Source organism: Aegilops tauschii, chromosome 4 (genome assembly GCF_002575655.3).
Source record: "Aegilops tauschii subsp. strangulata cultivar AL8/78 chromosome 4, Aet v6.0, whole genome shotgun sequence".
In the NCBI taxonomy this organism is placed as follows: Eukaryota; Viridiplantae; Streptophyta; class Magnoliopsida; order Poales; family Poaceae; genus Aegilops; species Aegilops tauschii.
In genome coordinates this window covers 131,549,379-131,561,763 of record NC_053038.3, presented here as the reverse complement: position 1 = coordinate 131,561,763, position 12,385 = coordinate 131,549,379, and the positions used below count along the sequence as shown (strand labels likewise).

Genomic DNA, 12,385 nt, shown 5'->3' with positions numbered 1-12,385 from the left:
GATATGTAGATGCACTCCTTTCCCCTCGTTGCTAGTATACTCCATAGATGGATCTTGGTGATGCGTAGAAAATTTTAAAATTCTGCTACGATCCCCTACAATAACAGCCTTGCAGAACTTATACAGGGACTCTAGGCATGTAGACTCGCTCATACGGACGTACTCGTCAATGAGATCACCGGGCACTTCGTATGCAAGCATTCGGATGGCGGCAGTGCATTTCTGATAAGAGGAGAAACCAACCTTGCTGACGACATCCTCTTTGCACTCGAAGTAGTCATCATAGCCGATCACTCCCTCTCTAATACAGTTGAAAACATGCCTACTCATACGGAACCGGCGGCGTAATTTGTGATGTTTGAACAACGGGTTTGTTGTATCAAAGAAGTCCTTCTAGAGAAGGAAATGCCCGCTCTCTCGGTTGCGATTCAACGCCGAAAGGTGGCCCGGAATGGAGCCACGGAACAACGACCACTGGCTATTGAGGTGGTGATAGACCAACACGGCAGCCAATATCTCCTCCTCGTCGTCGGACGACGAATCGTCGGAGTCGCAAAGGAAATTTTGGAAAAAGAACTCGTCGGGCGGAGTCCATTTCGTACCTTGGCAAACTGTCGAACAGCTTGCGGGCGTCGATGAAGGAGACGGACGCCGATGGGAGTCGCGGCGCCCACATACCAGCTAGCTGCCCTGCCGGCGTCCGACGAGTGTGACGGCGTTCGACGAGCGTGCCGGTCGGATGTGGCAGGGCGGCGAGGCGGCTTCTTGGTCGCGGACGGCTGTGCGGTGGGGGAAGCGGCGGTGGGAAGCAGTTTGCTCCCCGGCGGCAAAACGACGGCGGAGGGCGACGGGGGGAGGGGCGGCGTTGCTGGGCGAATGTGGAGGCAGCGGCAGCTGGAAGAGTCGCCGGAAAAAATGGGCGGCGGCGTCGGCGACGGAGGAGGCGGGTGAGAGTTGCTTGTTGGACGGGGGTGAGACGGGAGGCCAATGTGCCACAGACCAGCGGGCCCGAGGACAGGAGTAGGCGAGCACGCGCGCGTCCGTCGCGTGTCCGCGCCGACGCAAATCCGGCTCAAAATTGAGCCGGGAATGGGTCGCCCGCAGACGAAAAACGGACGCGTGTCCGTTTGGGTCGGCGCGTTGGGCCGCCTTTTGTGTTCACGCCGACCCAAACGAACGGCCGCGGATGAAATGGGTCACCCCATTAAAGTTGCTCTAATCCTGTCCTGCAGTTTGTATCCCCTATTGGCCATGACGTAGGTGTTGGTGGGTCTCGTGTTGAGCTTGGTGTATGTGAAGAGCAACTCGGATGTTTCCTCCCTGGCAACCTGGTTGTTGCATGCTCATTCTGGTGAACCAGTTTGCATTTTGAGAATGTAGCGTCCATTGATTCGGGACGTGAGGGCAGGCACCTTTTTTTACGGTAACGATGAAGGCCATTATGTCTAGGTTGTTCAACTAGCGAGTGACTAAGATTTCTTTTCTTCTTACAATCGTGTCGTCTTTAAAATGGGTAATATTTGTTAGTGTTAGCCACACCGTTGGAGATGACCTTAATGGATCAAGTTGTTCTTCATGTTTCTTTCTTAGCTCGTTGATGGTGCCTTTGTCCCATGAGCTTTTGGGTACCTTATACCAACTGCCTAGGACTCTATATTCTCAAAAGAAATCTTTTATCTTTATAAGTTGTTAGTTGCTGTAGTGCTGACCGGTAAAGCTCCCAATGTAATTTTAGGGAAGGGTTATGTTTTGCCAAATATTTAAAAAAAATGACTGATCTATCTTTATTTTAAAATTGATTCCGAATGCAACATCCACGTCATAACGAAAACTTGTAGGATTACGTTGAGAATCAATCAAGTCCATTAAATCTTGGCAGTTGGGCCTATAAGTCCTTCATTGAAAAGGCACACCACTTGATAAAGAGATGTCTCTTAAAGAAAATATGTAACATTGTGAAAATACTTTTTTCATGAAAAGTTGTTGTAAAAGAATAAAAAGTAACACCAATTATTACATTAATGCATTGAAATTAAATATATAACTTTTCAAAAAATTATACCATCGAGAATACATTAATTGTGCTAGGAAACTACATACTGAAATTTAATATTTAAATTTGTTTATGTGTTTCAATGATATTTAAACTTTGTAACTCTATCCTTTAGAAACTACAAATCTTATGCTATGAAAATTTTAAAATAAACTAATTAATACTGGCAGCAAAGTGTGGCTTTATACTAGTTTTATTTTATTATGAAAAATCACTCCCTCGCCACTCCCAAAGACGAACTAGCAGTTGTTCAAAAAAAAGGGGGACGAAGTTGTTCGCTCCGCGATTCCCCACCGCCCCTTACGCCGGTGAAGGATGCCCCCTTCGGCAGCGGCGGAGACGCGGGATCGGTAACCATACCTCGATAGCTGCCATCAGCCCATCACTCTACTCATTAATAATCTGCCGCCAAGACGACGCTGCCGCCGCAAACCACCTGGGCCTCCCGGTCTCCGGTGAGCTCGCAGACACTCGCATCCGCCGCGCGCCAGGAGGCATGCTTCCTCGCCACAGTCCGTACCCCGGCCCCCGCCCTTTCCTTTATAAAGACTCTAAAGTCGCTGCTTCCATCTGTCATCAGCTGCGGGTGCCAGGCTGCCAGTTTAGGGCTTGCGATGGATGCAGTGGTATATATGTGAGGATAGTATGCGTCTTTTCGTTTGATTGCTACAGATTAGCGATCTGGCACTCGGATTTGAGGAACGTATCACCGAATGATTTCTGGTATAAAGAAAATGTGACACTCATTGAGCAGACTGCATATGGAGTCAATTTCAGGCGTATACAAAATTGCAAATACAGCCTTTACAAACAAATTGAGCTTTTGCTAATGGCAATTTTATGGGAGCAGTGTGTTCTCTTGGTTTGTTCCAAGCCTTTGTCTCCAACCCTGTTGCTGCTCTTCAGTTCGAGTAGCAGGGGTGTTTATCGAAATACTATAAGTTATGCTACTTCATTTGTCACTGATTTGATTTCTTCATCTCCGAGAAGACAAACAAGTCCATTGAAATAGTTATAAAAGAAAAGATCAAAACTATATTTTCCATATAAAAAACCATGTTAAATCACTGTTTCAGGTATGTCTGGTCTAAGGATATGCAGCACAGCTGCATTCAGATCCTAACATTATTTCATTTTCATATTTTGTTCTTGTCCATTTGGCAGGTTTCATAAGCATCGACTGTGGATATACTGCAAACCAGACCTACACAGATAGCAGGACAGGCATATCATATGCAAGCGATGAGGGTTACACTGATGCAGGACTGATCCACCCTGTTGATAAAGGTAATCTGCAGACTGACCTTGCAGACTGATACCTTAACCTTCGCTTCTTTCCCAGTGGAGAGCGTAACTGCTACACGCTGCGGTCCCTAACACCGGGTGGCAAGTACCTTGTCAGGGCTGCATTTGGCTATGGTGACTATGATAAACTAAACAAAAATCCTACCTTTGATCTCTATTTTGGGGTCAATTACTGGACAACAGTGACCATTGTCAGTTCCAGTACAGCATATGTGTTTGAGATAATTGCCGTGTGCCCTGCCGACTTCCTACAAATTTGCTTGGTGAATAAAGGATCGGGAACTCCTTTCATCTCAGGGCTTGACTTGAGGTCACTGACATCAGATCTTTATCTGGAGGCCAATGTGACACAGTCTCTGGTTTTGCTCAGCTTTTTCCGTGATACAGTTGGTTTTGGGCCCAACCGCTATCACTTTGGGACAAACTATCAGCACATTAGGTAAGCTGACCAAGCATTATTTAATGTTTCCTTTGTTATTGCATTATCTAGAGGTAATCCTGCTCAATGTTCTATTCAATTCAAGGTTCCCAGATGACCCCTATGACCGTATGTGGCAGAGGTATGAAAACGTAGACGGCTGGACAGACGTACCCAACAAATCCAACGGGGAAATAAAAAACTCCACAAACGACAACTATGATGCACCATCTGCAGTGATGCGTAGTGCATCCATTCCAGTGAATGACTCAAGGATGGACTTATCGTGGAGTTCAGATTCTTCCATGAATGTTGGTGTTGACCCCAAGTTCTTTCTTGTACTCTACTTTGCCGAGTTGGAAGCAGTCCAAGAGTTAAGGCAATTTGATGTCTCTGTGGATAACAACCCATTAGCTTCTGCATTCAGCCCAAAATTCTTGCTGCCTACTGTTCTCTCAGGGATTGTGCAAGGCTCAAACGAGCATAGCATCTCCCTTGTGGCAACATCAAACTCGGCGCTTCAGCCTTTGATCAGCGCGATGGAGATATACATGCTGCGGCCAGTGAATGAATCTACCACTGACTCTTTAGATGGTATATGCTATAGCTCTGGTTATTTTTAACACACCATTCATTTATGCTACCAAGTCTAACTTGGTCAGATGGGCAAAAAGTTAACGTGGTACTTAATTTTAGTGCATGCTATTCTAGTGTAATTTACTAATGTTTGAATTTGATCTTTTGATTTATACTTCTAGTATTAGCTTTTGGAATTCGCCAATTTTCATTCTTTCTTCAGTTTGTCTCGTGCAAATCCATGCCTGTGTACTTTTTATAGCATTAATGTTTCCAGGATTTGTCAATGCCATTAATGGCCATGTGTCTGTGACAAATAGGTTATTTGGGCAGGGTTAGTTTTGATGATAATGCTTACAAGATTCGTAGAAAAATGCAAATTAACTTTCTTATATTTGTTCTTTTGAGAACGTGCAAAAATAAATTGCACATCTTTGCATTAAGTGGCATAAAGTATGGGGTTGGTTGGCCGCGACCTTGTGATAGGAGTTGCACAATTAAGCTCCTTTTGTTCTTGCTACTAGGATTCAAATCAAGTGATGCTTAAAAAAATTCAGGTGATGTTAAATTCACAAAAGTGAGATCTTATAATTATGTACCTTAATGATAACTGATCATGTTTAACACATCACACGACCACTGTTCTGCTGAATTTGGTTTCAGAATGCATGACTGTTTGTTTATCTTGTTAAGTCTGACTAGATTGTGCATTGCCTCTTATATTTGGCATCTTCAGCCAACGCTATGATGACCATCCAGGAGAAGTTCTCTGTGAAAAAAAATTGGGTGGGTGATCCATGTGCCCCTATATCTTTTGCATGGAATGGCTTGAAACTGTAGTTATACTCCCAACAGTCCTAGAATAACAGCCTTGTGAGTTCTGATTTCTGAATCAACATAATCGTTCTATATTTGTCTGTCATTTTCTTCCTTTCTTGTACACCAGAAACTGCAGATTAGAAGTTACACTTCTATGGAAGATGATTGTTTCCTTTCCCTTGCAGAAACATGTCATCCAGTGGATTGGTTGGTGAAATTGATGCTTCTTTTGGTCAGCTAACACTGCTCCAACACTTGTATGTTCAAAAAATTGCCATATCAGACTTCCCCAGATAAGAAAGAGCGCATTTGTTTGTAGCTAGTCCGTGAATTATGAGTGCTTGCAGAGTAGAACATGTATGACCATTGATCACTCAATGCTCTGTGCCTTCCAGTAAATTTCGCTAAATAAAATCACCTTACCGTCCCTAGAAGCTACAGACTTGTAAAAGTATCGCTTTCCGTCTGAATTTCTAATCAAACTTGTCAGTCTGGCCATTTTAAACATAGTATAAAACATAAAGCATGGTAAATCTCTAGTTCAGTCATTTTTGTTTTTGAGTTTCAAGTATCATCCGAAAGTTTTACTGCTAAAACATGGGCTGCCATACTTCACTTTTATATAAGTATATAATATTGATCTGCATTCCCAGGGATCTATCTCACAACAGTCTGTCTGGATCAATACCTGATTTTCTTGGTCAAGTGCCAGCACTTAAATCTCTGTATGTGTTCCTGTATTCCTGCTGCCAATCCAACATCTTTTTTGCAAACTTTATAGCACAGAACCGTTTCAATCTTTAGTCTTCGCCTCTCACAGGGACTTGTCGAGCAACAACCTCAGTGGATCAATTCCTTGGAGTCTGCTAGAAAAAACTCAGCGTGGGCTTTTGACATTAAGGTTTGCACATGTTTCGAGTATATTTCTGTACATCATCTCTTTGAATTACTGAATTGGAACATTCTTTGTTCATCAAATTATTTGAATGATACTTACAATAAGTTCAATATGCCATGTTTTGCTGCTGTTGTCAAATAAAAGTGGAAGGACTATTTTGACGAAAGAGGCAATTTAGTAGTTTAGCTGCCAACAGTATTCAAGACAGTATTTGTGTTTCTCCCCCCAAACAAATTACAGTGATTGTGTTTCTAATTAAATTCACTTCCAGTTATGCTACAATCTTTCACCTATCGGTATTCTGTTTTGTAGGGTCGACGATAACCCAGGTCTTTGTGGAAATAATACATGCAATCCGATTCAGAAAAAGAGGAGGAACAAGACAAAACTACTTCAGATTGTTATTTCAGTAGTTGTTTCAGTATCACTACTAGTTCTGGCTGTATTTTTGCTTGTCATTTGAGACAGAAAGAAGAAGAGGCCAGGTAATGCAGTTGACAGTACTTCATAAACAGTAGCATCGTTAAGGAAATTCAGTTGCTTGATTGTCCTTCATCCTGGATCCGTGCTATAATACGATTCATGTTTATGCTGCCCCAGATCTGGCTCATTCAACTAATACATTCGAGAACCGGAGATTCACTTACAAGGAACTTAAGCGCATCACAAATAACTTCAATAGTGTAATTGGAAGGGGCGGGTTTGGCCTTGTCTATGTTGGTTGTTTGGAGAATGGTGCTTTGGTTGCTGTGAAGATGCGGTCAGAAACATCTTCACAAGGGAATACAGAGTTTTTGGCTGAGGTATATCTACATTATTTGCTCAGCTCAACAAATTATTAGCTATGTTGTACATATCGTATACATATTGCAGGCTCATGAATTATCATATCCATATTGCAGGCTCAGCACCTGGCCAGGGTTCATCACAAGAACTTGGTCTTCTTGATTGGATATTGCAAGGACAAGAAACATTTAAGCCTTATCTACGAGTACATGGATGAAGGAAACCTAGAGGACCGTCTCAGAGGTTTGTAAATTTGCCCACGTACATCGTGTTGCGTAGTGTAAAATTAAGTTTGACGTAATTGTTAAGCATGTTCTACTCGAGTAAATTTCAGCTAATAGGCATACCTTGTAGTTTTCTGTCGGAGAGAAGAACCCTGGTATGCATTGCTTAAGCTTAGCACGCAGCTGACGCTCGAACAAGTGAACATTGTTGTGTGACTCGATCAAGCAATCAAGATCACTGGCGGAGCTTCATTATGGCCAGCAGCCCCCCCAAGCCAAAACCTAAAAAAGAAATTAATAAATAGCAGTTGCTCAAGTTGGGACTAGAAAGGAAATTTTTTGCTGCATTTTTCAGGCCTTATGTTAGGCCCATGTGCGCACACCCATTACCAGCGTCAGAGCAACTAGGTCTCCTGGCCTCCCATTTCGGCAAATTCTGGTCTAGCACACCGCGCAGCAGCAACCCCATGTGCCGGCGAGGCGAGCGGCGACGATAGTGAAGGTCAAATCGGTCACCAGAGCAGCTTAGATCTTTTCCCCTCACTCATTGATTCTTGGTAAGTGGTAATCTAATAATCCTGTCTACATCATTAATTTGTTCTAGACCGTACACTACTCTCTAGGTTTGAGAACCACACATAAGCTCAATCTAAAATTTTCTTTTGAGGATTTTCTTCTGCACTACAGATTTGTTCTGTTCAGTATGTACTGTATACGTTATTTTGCAACTAAGATGGGCAAAATCAACATAAATTTGTTTGAAAGCTATAAATTCCAGCTTGTTGCGGTGGTATATAATTTCTTGTCTTTCACCCCCTCCCCTCCCCGCGTGAAATTCCTACTTAGCTCCGCCACTGACCAATACCCCTGTCTTGAGAGCCGGCAAGCAGAAATAATCATCAAAATCCATGCCTAAGGCTTCCATAACCAATACAGAGGACACATCCGACAACTTAGTCTCCTGGAGACACACAATAGACGTGCCAGTCGTAGCGACAAGGCACCCATGCGACAGGCCCGATCCTTTGGCCCCGGCACGTTCCACACCAACTTCTTAAGGTCGTTCGGCATTGAAAAACAACGGAACACCTGAACGGACCGTGGAGGTCAGACTGCAATGGGACCACCTCCAACCTGCCCGACATCCGCTGAGCCACCACAAAGTGATCCTAAGGACCAACCGTACAGCTCTGCCATAGCCTCGATCCTGTTGTCACTTGACAGGAGCTCAAACATCCGGCGGTAACTTAGTTCGCTGAAAAGCTCAGACTGAGCGAAAGCGTTACATACTTACATGTGATATAATACTTCATCAGGTTACCAGGTCTATTAATTTCCCTTATTTATTTATTTATTTATTAATGTATGTATTTTCTATGTATCCTGTCCACAGGTCAAGAACCCCTTAATTGGCTGCAGCGCCTTAAAATTGCATTGGACTCTGCTCACGGTACGCAGCAAGTATAAATAAATTTTGCAAATGTTGGATGTTGTCCATATGTGTATCCAAACGTTTCTCTTTGATTATGAGTTGTGATAGATCATCTATGCACTCCAACTTAAATTATCCATGCAATTCTTATAGGACTGGAGTACCTGCACAAATCTTGCAGCCCGCCATTGATCCACAGAGATGTTAAGACCGGGAACATCCTTCTTACCACAAATCTCCAGGCCAAGTTATCAGATTTTGGGCTGACAAGGGCTTTCAGCAATGAAATGGTAACACACATGACCACCCGACCTGCTGGTACCCTCGGATACCTGGACCCGGAGTATGCATGTTTTGACCCTAGTTTTTCACATTTCTTGTAGAATAAACTGAGTTCTGAGAAGTCTGATGTGAGTTGACCCTGAACAGGTACTACGCCACCTCTCATCTCAGCGAGAAGAGTGATGTGTACAGCTTCGGCGTGGTCCTCCTGGTGCTCATCACAGGCCAGCGAGCGATCATCACCATCAGTGACACAGAGAGGAATAATATCACTATTTGGGCACGCCACGGGCTGTCTGAAGGTGACATTGACAGCATGATCGACCCGAGGATAAGAGGAGACTGCGACATCAACTCCGTGTGGAAGGTAGCGGATCTGGCACTCCAATGCACTCAGCACACGGGGCGGGACCGGCCAACGATGACGGAGGTCGCGGAGGGGATCAGCGAGAGCTTGCAGCTAGAGACCTCGCCGCGATCCATGAGGTGCAGCTCGAGTGGGACAGGCGGTTCAGCACTCGCTGACGGCGAGCCTGTTGGTGCGCTTGAGACGGAACTGGTTGGAGAAACATCAGCGCGTTGACATTCCTGGATTAGATCCACTTTGGATCATTAGTTGAGTTGCGATTTGCACTATATGGCTTTGGAGGTTTAAGCCAATATTGCTCATATAGGAAAACACTAGCGCATGTGCCCGTGCGTTGCAATGGGGAGGTAATTTTTTTTGTAACAAACAACGAGAGAGATAATTGATGTGTTCTCAAAAACAGTCTCCATAGTGGTCGGCGACAAAACGAGGAGTTGCATTCTTCTCACGGGTCATGTTCGCCCCGCGAGATCTTGAAAGTGATGGGTTGGTCGGCGTGGTGGCGACCATCCAACTGGTACATTTTTTCCTCCGGGTCCATCTCCGTCTCAGAGTAGTGGTTGCGTCCTCATTTGGTTGCTTCGACCACTTTCTCCTACGATGACGTAATTGGATGGATTACTAATTGTAGCACATAAATTATGTTTCATTAGCATAATCAGCGCATAACCAAGCATGAATGCATCTTCATTATCAGGGTTTATTCTCTTGAACTATTATTGTACTCACGTGCCCATTAATTTTATTAATTAGAGCAAAACCTGCATATTCTCTTTTATTAGCAGTGTGCTCGCAATTTTTTCCCATTATAGCGAACCAGCATATTATCTTTTATTGGCACGTGCAAGTTACCTCCGGCAATAATTTAAGGAGTCCCTCGTTCTGCTCATAATTCTTGAGACAACTTCTCTATTCTCTCACAACCTTCTTATTTCCAGACAACTTATGGACATATAAAAACTGGTGTGATTTACTATAAAATTCCAAGATGGGACTGTTCCTATCATAATTGCAAGCTAGCTGAGTTGGTTTTATCCGTCTGCACAATAGGGAAGGTCCATAGTTCAATCCCCTCGCGCCCTTTCTTTTTTGCTGCTCGTCAGTCCAACAGAAAAAGAACTATGGTAGGTCCAATTTGGCCCAGTCGAGGGATAACCGAAAAAATTGGGGAGGTACGTGTGGAATGGACGGAACAAAATCTATACATATATCTTTTATTTTCTTAGAGCAGCTGCGTGGGAGCTACTATATGACGCTAGTTGCGTCAACTAGTGTGTAGGACGCACAACGGATCGCATCTGGGGCAGCCCACTAGCAGGCACCGAAATAACCTGTGTTTGCAAGGCACGAGTAATAATCTAAAAAAAATGACATGTTGAACAATGGAACACATGACCTTAAAGACCCGACCACGTGCCGCTAGCCACGGTAGCAAAGGCCTACTGCTAACCAATGGCCACTGCAAATACTTAAGAACACACTACAATGTCGAATTTTTTTTAAAAAATTGAACTTTCTTAAAAATAATAATTGCCGATATTCTTGGAAACGTGAACATTTTCTGAAATTATGAACAATGTTTTTAAAACTCCGTCCATTTTGGAAAAACATGGGAAAATTTTGAAACAACATCATTTTTTCAAGATATGAACCTCTTACCAATACCCGAACATTTTTTTAACTTGTGACCAACTTTTGAAAACGGAACATGTTTTGAATATTCAGAACAATTTTATAAAATGTGTTTTTAAATGCGGACATTATTTTCAATCTGTAAACATTTTACTAAAACAAGAATATATTTCAAATTTTGAATAATTTTTCAAATACATGTTTTTTAAATCACAAACAATTTTAGAATATTTCTGAATTTGAATAAAAAAACAGAACGAGAAAATAAATTAATGTTCCAAACATTTTCTGAAAGGGGGAGACAATAATGTAATTCAAACATTTTTCAAAAATTGGACAAAATTTAAAATTCTGAACTTGTTTGAAATTTCGAATTATGAAATAAGGTTAAAATTTTAAATTTGGACGGAAAAATAAAATGGGCCGGCCCAGTCTTGGGTGCCCTGTGCGAACTCCAAGTATCTAACACACAGGCTTTTTGCTTTATGCGCGGACATTATTTTGAATCTGTGAAAATTTTACTAAAACAAGAATATATTTGAAATTTCTAATATTTTATAAAAGACATGTTTTTAAATCACAAACAATTTTGGAATATTTCTGAATTTGAAAAAAAGGAACAAGAGATAAATTAATGTTCCAAATATTTTTGAAAAGGAGAAGACGATATTGTAATTCGGACATTTTTTGAAAATGTTAAATTATGAAATAAGGTAAATTTTAAAATAAATTGGACATAAAAACAAAACGGGCCAGCCCAGTCTTGGGCGCCCTGTGCAAACTTCGACTATCTACCGCACGGGGCGAGAAATAGCATTTTTGCAGCTGGAGACCTCGCTGGGCCACAGCGTGTGCGGACCAAGTACGAAATTCTGGATTGCTAAAAAACAAATGAACTGACAAAAATTTAGTACCACTTCAAATAGAAAAATAAATTTTGAGTGTGAACGGATGAAAAAATCGGAGAAACAGACCTTGCTTTATTAGTAGGTATAAATATAGATGTAGGCTTGAGACATAACTGAATTGTGAGCTTGAATAAAATAGGTGCTACGAAGGTTTAGCAACCAATGCAAAGTGGCAAGAAGACTTAACAACTAATCTCCCTAGGCTAAGTGCAAGTGCATTATTAGGCTTAGCAGCTAATCTTCCTCATGCGTAGATGCTTAGGGTTCTCCCAATGTAGGTTTCTTAGCATTGGTTTCGTAGGTATTTTACTGAAGTGGCTGGTAGTCGACGAAGAGGGAGAAACAGGTTCCTCCCGTTTTCTTCTCTAACCCTAGGCGGCTAGGCCAAACTCTCCCCTCCAGGCTTCGTCCGCGAGCCTGTGGATTCGTCCCTCTCTGCTTGCCTCTTCGGCGATGGTCATGGGGAAGAGAATTCCGGTGCCTCCGCTCCGGTTAGTAGTTTAGGTTAGGGTTTTCTAGTCCTCGCGGGGTGCGGTGCTGGGGCGGATGGCAGTGCTTTTTCTTTGAGTTAGTTTTTCAGGCTTCGATCCTCCCCGAGTTTGTCAGTCTGGACGTAGTCGACGGAGCTCTGACATAGATTCCTGCCGTCTTCTTGGGGTGATGGGATTAGGGTTTCTCATCATGC

The 12,385-nt window shown here is 42.8% G+C and overlaps 1 protein-coding gene across 1 annotated transcript; it reads left to right on the top strand.

Moving 5' to 3' along the window:
• Window positions 1-3,372: 3,372 nt before the first annotated feature.
• On the top strand, window positions 3,373-9,560 carry LOC109741930 (probable LRR receptor-like serine/threonine-protein kinase At4g29180; the record flags this gene model as incomplete). The annotated part of the gene is made up of 12 exons (XM_073497550.1): window positions 3,373-3,797; window positions 3,883-4,370; window positions 4,673-4,805; window positions 5,357-5,428; window positions 5,825-5,896; window positions 5,976-6,072; window positions 6,341-6,398; window positions 6,670-6,872; window positions 6,972-7,098; window positions 8,473-8,529; window positions 8,665-8,854; window positions 8,941-9,560. Coding segments are annotated over 12 exons (2,358 nt in total), but the record flags the coding sequence as incomplete, so codon positions are not given.
• Window positions 9,561-12,385: the final 2,825 nt, after the last annotated feature.